This window comes from Hordeum vulgare, chromosome 3H (assembly GCF_904849725.1).
Source record: "Hordeum vulgare subsp. vulgare chromosome 3H, MorexV3_pseudomolecules_assembly, whole genome shotgun sequence".
In the NCBI taxonomy this organism is placed as follows: domain Eukaryota; kingdom Viridiplantae; phylum Streptophyta; class Magnoliopsida; order Poales; family Poaceae; genus Hordeum; species Hordeum vulgare.
Window position 1 is genome coordinate 255,355,927 of NC_058520.1, and position 16,591 is coordinate 255,372,517.

Sequence of the window (16,591 nt, forward strand, 5' to 3'; positions counted from 1 at the left end):
AACTGTTTTTGTTCAAATTCGGTGAACTTTTCATTTTGAATGAACTTTTTTTGAAAATCGATAAACTTTTTTATAAAAAAAAAATTGATGAACTTTTATCAAAATTGATGAACTTTTTTCAAATTTGACATTTTTTCTAAAATTTATTTAGTTTTTTAAATTTAATGATTTTGGCTAAATCTGTCATTGTTTTGAATTTGTGAACTCTTTTTTAAAGTCAGGAATATTTTTGAATTCACGATTAAAGAAACAAGTGAATCATGGAAGTTTACAGAGCAACCGACCAGTGGAGCAAGCAAGCACCCGCGTCGGGCCGGCCCAAGTTCAGGGCGCTTAAGCGCCACTTTCCCGTACCGGCGCGGTAAGCACCAAGTAGGAGCTCCCGAAGGGACGACGTGGAGGTCGTGCGCCCCCTCCCCCGGGCCAATTTTATGATCCAAGGTCCGCCACTGATGACACTGTTACGCACAGAAAAGCCCAAATAGCTAATAGATTGTCTTTTCTTTTAAACAGAGCTAATAGATTGTCTTACCGAAGTAGACAAAAACAAGTATACACCTAGAACACAAAATAAGCCACGAGGGAAGCTATATTCTCCCACGAAAGGGTGGTTGCACTGCAAGATCAATAAATCAACCGTATACAGGAAAAATAATATTACAATACAGCATACAAACAGCACTACAGCCAATCTTCGAGTACCGGCAAGGCATACTGACCTGCGCCCTGAAAATTGCACATTGTAAGCTCTAGCCTGTATAGCAAGCCACATCTTTGATCCTAACCCCATGGTGATGCTGTAAGCTGTTAGACATATCTCAAGTTGATGAGGCCTCCTTCAGCATTCCATCAGCTCCACTTACGCTGCCATTACCATTTCGAATGAGCTTTTCCTCTGAAGGTAGATTTTTCATTATTTTTCTAGTTGGTCCTGAAGCGTTCCACAAGTACCACATACGTGATTTTGGGGGTGGCACAGCTCCCGATACAGGAGCTACCAATCCAAGTTTTCCCTCGTCTATAATGCTGTCAATTATTCCATAATCCTTGGCCTCCCAAGGACTCATGAAAGAGTCGAACCTCGTGTCCTCATCAATCTACAAGAAACAGCAATCAGCACAATGCTGTTTTCTGTTGCTATTGGATAGGCAAAAGCACAGGCAACAAGTTCTGAAGGACTACCTGCTCTTCAGGCTTTCCAGTGATCCTTGACATTATCTTGTTGATCTTTATCTTCTCATAGAGCATTTCTGTTATCTGCAATCCCATCTCTGTGGCCTGCCATATACGTGAATCAATATATTACACTTTAGATGAAAGAATGGCTGTGAATTTGCACAACAGGATCACCTGCCAGGATAGCACTTGCATGCTAGTCAGAAATGAAGATACCCCAGCCTGATTTCTAAAACGTAGGCCATCTAGTGCCTTGTTCAGATACTAGGAAGTATAATGGCACGTTGTAACTAATACTTTTGAGTCTCAGGTTCTCCACCAATTTCATCTCAAGTGTGTTATATGTTGCTCACACTAGGCCTCCCATCTCAGAACTTATAAAATAAACACATCATTTGATAAATAGCGAACAATTTGAATGATGAATAAAGATAGCATATTATCAATACTCTCCATACTTTACCAGGATAGTAGATCACTAACTGGTCTAAGGAACCTGCATGTGCGTCCAGCATAAGACCAACCACTAGCTAATATGAAACTGTTTCAGTAATCTTAGCCAGAAGCAAACTGGATTATAACATGTGCACATTGATAAAGGATAAGAATCAATGTAATGCATTGTGCATGTTTGTATTGAGCCTCTCCCGCGGTATATATGGAGTACCAAATGATAAATTTATGCGCTTCAGGGTGTATTTATCAAGTGTTAAAGAGTACTATTTATATAGCCATGCCTTTTATATTTACCCCATTGTATAAGGGGTTTTCTACATATTCCACACCTATACGTGTATATATATATATATACTGGCCTATGGCCTTATGGGTATACAAGTTGCATGTTCCTAACATGGTATTAGAGCCCTAGGGTTTTTTCTTTAGCACGCACAACTCTTCTTTTTTCGATCAAGGCACAACTCTGCTTTTTTCGATCAAGTTATTGTGTCGGACTACTAGTTTCTCCAGCCGATTGTTCCCGCGTCGTGCTCCTCCCTCTCGCCGACGCTCACGCCCGTTCACCTCCAACCCCACGTCTCCTCTACATCACCCGTTGCTCCGGGCGATCCAGCAGCTCGGTAGGTCCTGCTCCAGGCGATCTAGCCGTCGTCCATGTTTCAGTTTGATGCACCCAATTCAGCTACCAGGTCTTCCAGTCGTCAACTCCCGCTTGCTATCCCGTCGGCGCCTGCATTCACTCTTCCAGCCGGCGGCTCCAAGGACTCCGCCAGATCCCCCGTCTCTGTCTGTTGTTCCTCCTTCGTCCTGATCCGGCAGCTTCAAGGATTCCCGATCGAGTCGTCGTGGCACTTGTCCGCTTTAGATCGAGACAGACGCAGGTCCTGTCCGCTCCAGACCGAGTCGGCCTGGATTGCATCGCTCGTACAGGATCTCCTATGGATAGAGTTGGCTCGGTCCACTCATCTGGATCATGTTGCTCGCCCTGGTTCAGGATCGCGTCCGTTGGCTAACTTCACAGTTGGTCTGCTTCGGGTGTTGACATAAGTTGTCTCCGGTAAAAAGAAAAGAAAAGAAAAAAAATTCTACCTCGTCGGGCTAAAGGCTTTGTTGTTGTTGTTGTTGTTGATGTTGTTGTTGTTGTCAGGCTACGTCGCAATTCCTCGTTGTCCAATGATCTTTGATGGTACCAACTACATGGAGTATGTTGGCTTCATGCGCATTCATATGTGTGGTCTTCGTCTCTGGGCGTTCTTTCTGGCGATGACCCATGTCCGCCGTGTCGGTTCCTCCTATGGCTCCTACTCTCCTGACGCCACCTGTTCTTGCTGTAGATGTCAGGCTGCGAAGGATGCAGCTAAGCTTGCTGATGAGGCTGGCGTTCGTGCTTACGATGAGCAGGTTGTGACTTATGAGGAGTTTCTTCCCACTTATAATGAGGCTATGTCTGCTTCTCTCAGTGGCTTCATGATGATGCTCGAGCCGCAGTTGTTCTCACTGCTAGTGTTCTGCCTCAGTTTGCCTCTGAGTTTTTGGGCCTCCCTACTGTATTTGAGATGCGGCCCCGTATCCGTCAGCGCTATCGGCCCTCTAGTGATGCCTTATACTTATCTGCGGTCCGCCAAGAGCATATTCTTCAGCAGGGTGACTCCACTGTTGATGATTTCTATGCACAGAGTTTTGCTATTTAGCGTCAGCTTGATTCTCTCCACACTACTGGTTGTCGTACTCACCAGTGTTGCCAGGCTGTGCGGGCTGATTTGGAGTTCCATCATGTCTACGAGTTCTTGCCTCGGCTCCGTAAGGAGTTTGAGCCCCTGTGCGCTCAGCTGTTTGCTCGTGGCCAAATTTCCCTAATGGAGGTGCTTCCTCAGATTCGTGCTGAGTAGACTCGCTTACGCGGCGCTGGTTTACTTGAGGTTCCCTCCATGCTTGCTCTCGAGCTCCTACTATGCCGCCTGCTGAACCGACTCCTTCCCGCTCCAGTGCTCCGCCGCTCTTGCCCACTCCTACTGGTGGTCAGGGTCGCTCTCGTCCTTGTTGCGGGCAGTACAATCAGGATGGTCATGTTGAGTCTCAATGCTTCTAGAAGAAGCAGCACATGCGTAAGGCTCGGACATCACCTTCAAGGACTTCTACTTTGACATCTTCAGCCCACCGCCTTGACTGAGCAGGATATTCTAAGACTTCAGCGCCTGCTTGCCGCTTCAGGTTCTTCTTCGACGGGTACTACAGGTTTTGTGACTGATGCTTCCCACACTGAGCAACCACCCTCTACACAATCAGGTACATCCGGTTCTTCTTCGGCGGGTACTGCAGGTTTTGTGTCTGATGCTTCCCACATTGAGCAACCACCCTTTACACAGTCAGGTTGTCACACCCTGTGTTTTAACTCTCCTGGCTACACTAACATAGCTCAGAAATTAGGACCAATTAAAACTTTTGTGAATGCTTGTGATGCTTCATGTGATTGTTGTTTGCTTGCTTTGCTTGTGTTCTGAATCACAAACTCCCACCTACTCTCTAGACTCCTCTTCCTGACACAGACCCTTGTCCAATGACCATACCATGTGTATAGGACCAAATACTATTTCACCAAATATTATTTTGACCAAAAAGCATTTATTTGATTCAAGATTTCAAAAACCCCTAAGATGACGGGGTCGTGGCAGGTAGGACGACTATGTTGTTTTTACAGGTTTCGGACACACCGTTGGTCCCTGCATAGATGATACGATCTAGAGCGGGGCTCATAAGATGTACATCATGTGGGCTGGGTACCAATCGAGTGGACTCTTTGTCTAATGTCGTCAGGGCAAAGGCATTGTGCGGGTGCTTACCTCGGGCATGTTATATACCGCGAGTTCTGGATGACACAGGAGTTCCCCGAGTATCGTGGGTACAGCGTGTAACCTCTGCAGAGTGTAAAACTATTTGAATAGCCTTGTCCACGGTCAAGGACAGTTGGGTAATCCCGCTTAGACTACGTCCAAACGTCGCATAAACCAAGTGTGCGTGTGTGATAAAGGTTTTGAATGAGAAAGAAGTTACTTGAGCCAAGTCAGATGACTTGGCATGGAGGGTGAACATGAGATGTTCAGCCCTCGGTATAAAATGTTGATAACTGTAACCTGTTCATGTGGTTACATTTACCTTATGATGCATGACCATACAAGCACTTGACTATGTTACTGCATTTAGGGCAAAAACTTGCTTTCCGCAAAGGTTGTATTCTATAATTATGTCATGCTTCATTTTTGCCTTGTCCGCATCATGGGTTGTTTGCGAGTACATTCAATGTACTCATTGACTTGTCACTGGTTATTTCATTGACCAGGTAAGAGAGGACAGGAGATGGTGAAGAGTATCTTGGTGACGTTCCTCCGAGCTAGGACGCTTCCTAGTCAGAATGCCTGTAGGTTAAGGCTGATGGCATGGGTACACGCTTTCGACCAATATTTCCGCTATTGGTCAAGTTTGGTGTGTTGGCCTTCAAGGCCCTATCTATGTAAGACTTGACCGCAATGGTCATTATTTGTATCAGACGGTATGTATGGATGTAAGACTCTTGTTATTCAGTTTTTGTGTGTTCAATGAGCATTGATCTCTGGGATCACTGAGCATTGGTGATCACGACTTATAAGTCGGGGTCCCCACAGAGCTGGTATCAGAGTTGTCCTGACTGTAGGAAGTCTTAGTTAGCACGGACGTTAGTTAGGACAAAGCTGTTTTCCAGACCCTTCAAAAGCATTTACAAAACCTCCATATTTCTCACCTCTCCTAAATCTTCAAAGGAAGCGAATGTTTTACCTTAGCACTCCCACCCTTGTTTCTTTAACTCTTTTCTTCTGCCTTTCAAACTTGCAAATGGTCGCTAGCCTCATTGTGCCCTTGATCACTGGATTACTTAAAGTCCTCGTGGGTAACTTGGAAGGGAGCAACCTTTCCGAGCGATCACCCCTGTACTCAGGAGACAAGGTTGGCAACGCTGCGGCAAGACGACACCAACAAAAGCTACCCCCTCGAGGAATGAGGACGTCGAGATGGTGGCATCCTCGACTCTGTTCCAGAGTGATGCAACCCTTACCTACGATGATCAAGACATAATATATGCAAGACCATGATATGCATCGTTGATAGAGCGACCCTGTCATTATCGAAGTTGTGTCGACCACCTCCGGTGGATGAGAACCTCGCCATTTGGTCCGCCTCACCTATGTGAGCATGAAAACGGTTCTCTTCATCCCCCACACTAGGTGTCGATATTGTGATCAACGTGACTAACAGGTCGGAACTCTATCATGCCTTGCTGATGTCATTGCATAAAGGTTGTCCACTTGGGACACTCAACGCCTGGGGAGGCGAGGAGACATTCACAAGATTACGAGATCTACAAGAAGACCTTGTCAACGACAGCCGAGAGGAACCACCTACGTCGGCAGCTCACCAGACGAGAAGTCATCAAGGACTCATTCTAGCTCAACCGAGTCGTCTCAACAAACAACAACAAGAGAAATGGCAATACCATGAGAAGATCTAGAAGACTGTGCAGACTCCTCTCCAAAGCACGATGCAAGCACGACTGTTGAGTCCGAGAACCCCTAGGGTAGGATGAGTCATGAATCCCCTATACGAAGTCGAGTTCGTGAAATGGTTCGGATGGAACCATGTTGTGTGTTGCTTGTTTTTGTTTGTTTGTGCCTTGATATAAGTCACGCTTTTGCCCCACGCAACGAGTACGCGACTATATCACGTGCCTCATCTTGATACTTATGTTGGCTTTTCGGCACTTGTTTGATTCACTTGCACTATACCACCCCCTTAGGCGCTCCCCTTTGTGCTACCATTCTCTCTCTCACCTTTCTCGACAACTGGAGACCAGCGAGACAAGATGCACCAAGGATCCACCCCGACAGACGACTGGCACTGAAGACTCTGACTGCATCATACTCAACCAGACGCAACCCCATAGCATTATGCTTCTCTCTCAAGATTGGGAAACCCTCCCTAGCCCAACCCGAACCACGTAAGATTCCCCAGCTCAAACTTCTGGTCCCGTGTCTAATACACGGATTTGCCAGAGCACCTGCTGAACTCCAATAGCCCCTGCTTAGCACTGGGTCCATTATGGAACAAGTGATCACAGTGAACAAGTGTCCCTCATTCTTAAGCCAGCACCGGAACCCGGATGCCATAGGAAGGATCGTTCTGGATACATGATTTGTAGACTCTAGTTTGCTGTGATGATAATAGGTGTCTCGAGGATATAGCTAGACTATCTTGGTGGAACGTAAGACCCTTATGATGGTAGGTGAACTTGGTGGAACAAGTTGATAAAGTAGCATAACCTACATATTCCGGAGTAAGCTTGGATTCAGTAGGGCAATTATGATCACGAGCTAAAATTCTTGGTGGTACAATAAAATGACCACCAAGAATTTTATTGTACCACCAAGAATTTTAGCTCGTGATCATAATTGCCCTACTGAATCCAAGTGGTGTTGGCTAGCCCGAGTCATGTCTATGAGGAACATGGACATGAGGGACTAGATTGTGTTGGACCACAAACACCCCCTCTCACCCATCTCATAAACATTGTGCTTATGTGATGCTTGGGGAAGTATGTCCTTATCCTCAAGGGTGACATACTCATTCACCCAATAAGAGGAGGAACACCTTGGTCCTGTTTGGACAAGCCACAGGAACACCGATCGCCATGCCTCTCAAGAGTAAGGTATTGCCTTGAGAGAATGGGCTGCTCGAAGCAATCTCCAAGCAGCAGGAGTCAATCCTACCCAAGACGAGACGAAGAACCTCCATGGTTGGGAAACCACGACGAAGAAGAAGCAGCAAGAGTCAACCACCACTCCACTGCCAGCTACATCAACTATGCTGAGAGGCATCAACGTTCAAGCTGATGAAGCCTTTGGACATCAAGCGGAGCTAAAGAGCTCTTCCTGGTCCAAATCAGACACGTGGGTCCTGACTGGACCATGGTGAAGCCCTGTCGAGGGGAAGTTCACCCCGCTTGCCAAGCCGCAGACCGTAGGGATTGGATGACTGCGCTATACTACCGGGTAGCCAGCTCATCTAGAACCCCTCAAGGACTTCCCTAGATAGTAGGATCCGTTCTAACGTTGTGTCCTTAAGCTTAGTCTTATGGACGAGAAGCAAACCAGGCCTTTTCATGAGAAGCTACGAAGAGGCTAGAAGACCAAGCAACTGAAGACACATCGAAGGCATGCGTCCATGACGACAACGACAAACGGCCGAAGGAGAATGAAGCACATACACGGGCGACTTACTCAAGCAGAAGAACTCAACGAAAAACCTACGGCGAACCCTTCTATTCTAACCCGAGACATCTAGGTGTCACTAACCAACTTGTGCAGCCCCAGGACCAGCACACGCTACCTTGCCACGGATTACGACTTTGGAGCACACCTGCAAGCCGGACTCTTGCGAGAACTTAGTTCACCAAAGCTCCTGACCCTTAGTCAAGCCTAACTCATTGCCAGAACCCCGTCCACCGTCAGGCGAAGACGAGCGGAGCATTCGAAGTTTTATCATCAAGCACTCCAAGACCCATAGGAGCAACCTGGGAATGTAAAGACTGCCTCCAACCTAAAGTTCTATACCTCTTCAACGCCTAGCCTAGAAATCTCGAGGACGAGATTTTCTTAAGGGGGTAAGGTCTGTCACACCTTGTGCTTTAACTCTCCTGAGTACACTAACATAGCTTAGAAATTAGGACCAATTTTTTTTAATGCTTGTGATGCTTGATGTGATTGTTGTTTGCTTGCTTGCTTGTTTGCTTGTGTTCTGAATCACAAACTCCCACCTACTCTCTAGACTCCTCTTCCCGACCCAGACCCTTGTCCAATGACCATACCATGTGTATAGGACCAAAGACTATTTCATCAAATATTATTTTGTCCAAAAAGCATTTATTTGATTCAAGATTACAAAAACCCCTGAGATGGGATTTGTACTACAAGTGCTCAAATTAGGGAAGGTGTTTTGCCCCAAATATTTTATTTAGATCCTATTATCAAAAAGACTTCCCAAAATAACAAAAATATTATTTCAAAAATTATTTTCCTATTTTATTAAAATACCTTTTTCTGAGGCCAGAAATGGTCCTCTACAAAAGAAGATTGTTTTCTTGCTTTAAAATATTTGAGAAAAATTACGAAAACTCAGTAGGTATATACATTCCATATATAAGAGTTTCAACACATGGTCATGTTCAAAATATTGGACAATACTCTTCAAAACCCTTTCTGCCTATTTCAAGCTTTTGGAATATTTCTAAATCCTAGTAAAATTCTAGCATGTCACACATGATATATGTGATGATCTTGACAAGTTTCATCTTAATCCAAGTTGATTTGATTCACATAAATATTCCAAAACCCTGTTTGTCCAGACCCAAAATTGAGCAACTCTACATTGGCAAGTGTCTCCAATTGTGCTCAAAATTTATGGACATGTTCTAATGCTCCAATAATGCATCCACACCAAGTGGTGCATCAAGGAGAACAAAGGAACTTGCCCCAACCCTCTCAAAACTTTCTCCGTTGATTTCTAGAATTGGGAAACTTTACATTGTGAAGTTTCTCCAATTGATCCCAAACTTTTTGGGCATGCTCTAGTGCTCAAATAACACAATGGTCAAACCTCTAGAAAGAAGTTTCTTCACTTCGCTAAATTGGACCCTGTCGTTCCCTAACACAATGGTCAAACCTCTCGGGCGACCCGCCTCGGATCATGTACCGTGAACGTGATTATTCAAACCAAAACCCCCAAAAGTAAGCTTTTTCGGTTGGAAACCTATTCGGTTGCACACCCAGGCTTTATGGTGTAGGGTGTGTTTCGTTCTAGAATCAAGTGGAATGTCATGGAACCTTTCCATTCCTAAGGAATGGAATGATTCCATCTTGGTGTTTGGCTAGAATGGAACAAGGTAGGACGGAATGGTTCCTAGGAGAAGAACGGAGAAGCACCCCACACAGGACGCTCATCTGACCACCCCTCGCCTCCTCCTTCCCCTCTGCTCGTGTGGCACCTCCTTCCCCAACGCGGTGAGGAAGTGAAGGAAGGAACGGGAGGAGAAGATGCAGACGAGGCTGCGACGGCAGTGCAAGCAGGCAAGCAGTGGCGGCGGCGCATGCAGATGAGCAGTGGCGGTGACACACGCAGATGAGCGGTGGAAACATGCTAGCATCGACGGAGGACACGCGTGTTAGAGTACTATATATGTAGCCATGTAGCCTTTAGTATTTACCCTACTGTATAAGGGGTTTTCTACATATCACACACCTGTACATGTGTATATACTGGCCTATGGCCTCCTAGAAATACTAGTTGCATATTTCCCTAACATGGTATCAGAGCTAGGTCAAATTTTTGCACGCTGCAACTCGTACTATTTGATCTTCTCGTCGCCGCTGCTTTTTCTCCTCGTCTGGATCGAGGAGCACAGCCGTCGGGCCCTCTCTTTCTCTCTGGCTCGAAGACTCTCGTTGGGTGCCTGATCTCGCTCGAAGCCGTTGTGCCTGCGTCTCCCTTGAAGCTCCAGATCGAAGCCCCTCCACCGAAGTCGCCGGATCCCGCTGTCTCTGCCTGATCTCGTCGTTCCCGCAGCACCTGTTGGATCCCACCGACCCGTTCGTTTCCGCAGCCCCTCGCCAGATCCTGCAGCCGCTCGGTCCCGCAGCTCCTCTGCCAACTGCCGGATCTCGCCGGCCCTTGCTGCCGTCGACTCGCCTGATCCCGCCCCTGCTCTCTGCTGCTTCTCATGATCTCTGCTGCCGCCAAGAGAGCTGCATGTTTCCTAAAAAAATCAAAAAAATATGTCTGCTGCATCAGGCTATTTTGCTGTTCCTCACTGTTCGGTGATTTTTTATGGCACTAACTACACCGAGTTCGTTGACTTCATGCGCATTCATATGCGTGGCACCGTCGATGCTAGCCTGCGTCCGGTTCCTCCTGTGGCCCCCACTCCGCCGACGCCACCGGTTCTTCCTGCGGATGCTAATCAGGTTGCGAAGGATGCAGCTAAGCTTGCTGATGAGGCCGCTATTCGTGGTTATGATGAGCAGTTTTTGACTTATGAGGAGGCTCTTCAGACGTATCATGGTGCTCTGTTTGTTTACACCTAGTGGCTTGTTGATGATGCTCGTGTTGCAGCTGTTCTCACTAGCAATGTTCTGCCTCAGTTTGCCTCTGAGTTTTTGGGCCTTCCTGCTGTATTTGAAATGTGGACACGTCTCCATCAGCGCTATGAGCCCTCTGGTGATGCCTTATACCTCTCTGTGGTCTGTCAGGAGCATGCTCTTCAGCAGGGTGACTCCACTGTTTATGATTTCTATGCACAGATTTCTGCTATCTGGTGTCAGCTCGATTCTCTCTGCTCCGCTGGTTGTCGTACTTGTCAGTGTTGCCAGGCTGTGCGGGCTGATCTGGAGTTTCATCGTGTCTATGAGTTCTTGTCTCGGCTTTGTAAGGAGTTTGAGCCCCGGCGTGCTCAGTTGTTTGCTCGTGGTCGTATCTCCCTCATGGAGGCGCTTTCTGAGATTCGTACTGAGGAGACTCGCCTACGTGGCGCTGGGTTACTTGAGGCTCCTTTTGTACTTGTTGCTCGAGTTCCTGTTGTACCGCCTGCTGCACCGGCTCCGTTCCGCTCCAGTGCTCCAACGCTCTTGCCTACTCCTCCCGTTGGTCAGGGTCGCTCTCTCCTCACTGCGGCTACTGCAATATGGATGGGCATGTTGAGTCTCAGTGCTTCCAGAAGAAGCGACACCTGCGTAAGGCGCGGTCCTCATCATCAGGGAACTCTCCTTCGACATCGTCTGCCACGGCCTTGACTGAGCAGGATATTCTGAGGCTTAAGTGTCTCCTTGCTGCTTCTGGTTCTTCTTCGACGGGTACTGCAGGTTCTGTGACTGAAGCTCCCTGCACTGAGCAACCACCACCCTCTACACATTCAGGTACATCCTCGTGGGTTCTGGACTCCGGAGCTTCTTTTCATGTCTTCTCATTCTTCCAATTTGTCCTCTCTTCGACCACTTGATTTTCCTGTTCATGTACTCACTGCTGATGGTACTCCTCTTTCTGTTGCTAGTCGAAGCAATCTTACCACGCCCTCTTATTCTGTTTCTGATGTTGCTCATGTTCCTTGACTTACCATGAATCTTTTTTCTGCTAGTCAACTTACTGATTCTGGTTGTCGCGTCATCCTTGACGTTGACTCTTGTTCTGTTCAGGATCGTCGAACGCACACTTTGGTTGGGGCTGGCCCTCGCCGCCGTGACTCTCAGGGTCTTTGGGAGCTTGACTGGCTTCATGTTCCTTTCGCTGCCACCACCATCGCCAGTTCATCCGCTTCTGTCGCTTCAGCTACCAGCTCCTTCCAGAAGTGGCATCATCGACTTAGTCATCTTTGTGGTTCTCGTTTGTCGTCTTTAGTTCGTCGAGGCCTTCTGGGGTCTGTCTCAGGAGATGTCCCTTTAGAGTGTCAGGGTTGTCGTCTTGGTAAACAGATTCAGTTACCTTATCTTACCAGTGATTCAGTGTCCCACCATCCTTTTGATTTAGTCCACTCCGATGTATGGGGACCGGCTCCCTTCGCTTCAAAAGAGGGTCATCGATACTATATAATTTTTATAGATGATTTCTCTCGTTACACTTGGCTATACTTTATGACTTCTCGCGGTGAAGTTTTATCTATATATAAGCGCTTCGCTGCCATGGTTCACACTCAGTTCTCTTCGCCCATTCGTGTGTTTCGTGCTGACTCCGCTGGCGAGTATATTTCTAAGATGTTGCGTGGTGTTCTTGCTGAGCAAGGGACTCTTTCTCAGTTCTCTTGTCCTGGTGCTCACGCTCAGAATGGTGTGGCTGAGCGCAAGCATCGTCACCTTCTTGAGATGGCTCGTGCATTGATCATTGCTGCCTCTCTCCCGCCTCATTTTTGGGCCGAGGCCGTCTCCACCTCCACCTATCTTATCAATCTACAACCTTCCGCTGCTCTATAGGGTGATGTTCCTTTCGAGCATCTTTTTGATCGTTCTCCCGATTATTCGTTGATTCGTTTGATTGATTGTGTTTGCTATGTTCTTCTTGCCCCTCGAGAACGCACCAAACTGACCGCTCGGTCTGTTGAGTGTATCTTCTTAGGCTATAGTGATGAGCATAAGGGCTATCGTTGTTGGGATCCTATCGGTCGTCGGATGCGTATTTCTCGGGATGTGACTATTGTTGAGTCTCGTCCCTTCTACCCGCGCCCATCTTCCTCGACCTTTTCAGTGGAGGATACCTCTTTCCTCGCTTTTCTTGACACACCTATCACCCCTATCAAGCCTTTGTCTATCCGTTCTGTTACCTCTGCTTCTCCACCTCTTTACGATTTGCCGCCACCATCTCCCACGGTTTCCTCACCTAGCATGTCACCGGATTCTGCACCTTCATCTCCGGTGACTTCTTCGTCTCCACCCCCCCCCCCCCCCCGATTCTACCTTGGCGATTCCTCCTTGTATTCTTCCATCTTTTCCTCAGTATTACACTCGTCGTTCAAGTCATGTGGATGCCTCTGCGGATGTGTCATCCTCCTCATCTCAGCCTACCTATGGCTTGCGTTCTCGTCCTCGTCCGCCTGTTGATCGCTTTGGATTTCCCGCCGCTGGTGCTGCAGTTCTTGAGCCGACTTCTTATCATGAGGCTGTTGTTCATACTGAATGGCAGTTTGCGGTGGCAGAGGAGATTGCTGCACTTGAACACACCGGTACATGGGATCTTGTTTCTCTTCCTCCCGGTGTCCGTCCCATCACTTGTAAGTGGGTCTACAAGGTTAAGACTCGCTCCGACGATTCTCTTGAGCGTTACAAAGCTCGTCTTGTGGCTCGTGGCTTTCAGCAGGAGCATGGTCGTGATTACGACGAGACTTTTGCTCCTGTGGCCCATATGACCACTATTCGTACACTTCTTGCCGTGGCCTCTGCACGCCACTGGTCTGTATCTCAGCTTGATGTTAAGACTGCCTTTCTTAATGGTGAGCTGCGTGAGGAGGTGTACATGCAGCCACCACCCGGGTATTCTGTTCCTGATGGCATGGTATGTCGTCTTCGTCGCTCTCTCTATGGCCTTAAGCAAGCCCCCCGCGCCTGGTTTGAGCGTTTTGCCTCTGTGGTGACTGCCGCTTGTTTTTCAGCAAGTGCTCATGATCCGACATCGTTTGTCCACCTTTCTCCTCGTGGTCGGACTCTTCTTCTTCTCTATGTTGATGACATGATCATCACTAGTGACGACCCCGAGTATATTGCCTTTGTAAAGGCCCGTCTTAGTGAGCAGTTTCTTATGTCCGATCTTGGACCTCTTTGCTACTTTCTTGGGATTGAAGTCTCTTCTACCTCTGATGGCTTTTTATATCCTAGGAAAAGTATATCCAGGATCTTCTTGCTCGTGCTCCTCTTACTGATGAGCGCATTGTTGAGACTCCCATGGAGCTCAATGTTCACCTCCGTGATACTGATGGTGACCTCCTGCCTGATCCGACGCGTTATCGTCATCTTGTTGGCAGTCTTGTCTATCTAGTTGTCTTTCGTCTGGATATCTCTTATCTGGTTCATATTTTGAGTCAGATTGTCTCTGCTCCCACCTCGGTTCATATAGACACCTCCTTCGTGTTCTCCGATATCTTCGGGGCACGATCTCTCACCGTCTATTCTTTCCTCGCTCCAGTTCTTTACAGCTTCAGGCCTATTCGGATGCTACGTGGGCTAGTGATCCTTTAGATCGCCGTTCACTTTCTGCTTACTGTGTTTTTATTGGTCGTTCTCTCATTGCCTGAAAGATGAAGAAACAGACCACAGTTTCCCGTTCGAGTGCAGAGGCGGAGTTGCGAGCTATGGCTCCTTTGACGGCAGAGGTGACTTGGTTACGGTGGTTACTTCAGGATTTTGGTGTTTCTGTCACTACACCTACTCTGCTCTTATCTGACAGTACAGGTGCTACTAGCATTGCGCGCGATCCTGTGAAGCATGAGCTCACCAAGCATATTGGTGTTATGCTTTCTATGTGCGCTGGTGTGCAAGATCAGGTTATTGCTCTTTAGCATGTGCCTTCCGAGTTAAAGTTGGCGGATTTTCTGACGAAGGCCCAGACTAAAGCACAGCATGGCTTCTACCTCTCCAAACTCAGTGTTGTTCATCCACCATGAGTTTGAGGGGGGGATGTTAGAGTACTATATATGTAGCCATGTAGCCTTTAGTATTTACCCTACTGTATAAGGGGTTTTCTGCATATTACACACTTGTACATGTATATATACTGGCCTATGGCCTCCTGGAAATACAAGTTGCATATTTTCCTAACAACGCGCAGGCGAGCAGCGGCGGCGCACACGTGCAGGCGAGCAGCGGCAACGCACACGCGTAGGCGAGCAACAATGGGGCACACACGCACGCGGGGCGGCGTGGAGAGAAAGGGAAAGGAAAGAGTCGGCCAGTTCCACGTGGTCCGCTCGATTCCCAGGGAATATGCCATTCCCAGGAACCGACTGGTTCCGGTTCCTCTATTGAACCAAACACGTGAATGACACTTCGGGACGAAACCGACACGTGCCGTTCCACTTGGTTCTCGAAACCAAACACACCCGTAGTCTCTGTTGCTTGGGCCAAGCCAATCAGACATAGAAAAGACCGTAACACCGCCTCAATCTTATGCCTGAAACTAAAAGTTGTTCGACAGGCCCTCGGTCAATGGAGTAAGAAAATTTCTCGCCTATCAATTGCTATTGAAAACACAAACAAAGCGATCCTAGAGATGGACATTATCAAGGAAAAAAGAGCCCTGGCGCTGCAAGAAACTATTTTCAGAGGCATATTGAAAAAACATCTACGATTACTAAAATATCAGAAAGAAACCAATTCGTTGGATTTTCACGGGCGTCACCTTGGTTCAGATTTGTTGTGGTCGCTCTGCTCTGTTCTGGAAAGAATGTTGGAATCAATCTATCTTCTCTGAAACTTACCCACGTGCATACTCATACACGACCGCAGAAGATATCTCAGTCAAGGACTTCCTAATGACGACAGAATTAGATTCGGTCTTTCATCACTCTGCTCATGAAGCATTCAGGTGGCTATGGAAGTCCAGCAGCGCGCCCAAACTCAAAGTCTTTAGCTGGTTTCTTTTCTCGGATAGACTCAATACTAGAAACATGTAAAAAGAAGACACTAAAACATCAGAAATAACCTAAACTGCCTACTCTCTGAAACTCATGTTGAAGAGGCAGTGGAGCACCTGTTCTTTCACAGTAGTTTCAGCAAAGAGTGTTGGGATGTTTCTGGGCATTGACTGTGTTGAATATATATTTGTGCATGTATATTGTGTTATTGGGCCCTCCTCCTAGTCCCTTGTATAGTTGAGGTAGAGGCTCGTCTTGTACCTATATATACGTGTCTAGTGCACCTAATCAGTATTGAGTGTTGCACGGCCTAAACCTAATCTCCTACATGGTATCAGTTTCCTCCATGTTCCTGACCTAGCCGCGCCCTCTCTCTTGCGCAGCCGCCACCGCCGCTCCATCTCACGCGCCGCCACCGCCGCGCCATCTCGAGCGCCGCCGGGCCATCTCGCACGCCGTCGCCGCAGCATCTCCACTCCACCGCTTCCACACCACAACCTTCATCCCCCAACATGGTATCTCCGTGTTCCTCGATCTCCTCCGGCAGCAATCCGTTTGCTGGCCCAGACGTTACCCTCGTTTGCGATCTCAACATCTTCGACCGCGTCCCGGTGGTTCTTGACCAGTCCACCGGCTCCTACTCCGCCTGGAAGAGGTACTTCTCCTTGGTGTTCCGTGAGTACCTACTCCACGGCCACATCGATGGCACCGTGGACTCGGCCCTCATGGTAAACGACGAGGACTGGATCATCCTCGACGCCACCATCA

At 47.6% G+C, this 16,591-nt stretch overlaps 1 protein-coding gene across 1 annotated transcript in view; it reads right to left on the minus strand.

Moving 5' to 3' along the window:
• Positions 1 to 466: 466 nt before the first annotated feature.
• LOC123443629 (ATP-dependent Clp protease proteolytic subunit 3, chloroplastic) overlaps positions 467 to 16,591 on the minus strand; it is a 50,810-nt gene continuing 34,685 nt past the window's right edge. The window contains exons 4-5 of the mRNA XM_045120105.1: positions 1,183 to 1,278; positions 467 to 1,097 (exon numbers count right to left, since the gene is read on the minus strand). Of these exons, the coding sequence (XP_044976040.1) occupies positions 819 to 1,097; positions 1,183 to 1,278 (375 nt within the window). The 3' untranslated portion in view covers positions 467 to 818. The remainder of the gene's footprint in view (positions 1,098 to 1,182; positions 1,279 to 16,591) is intronic.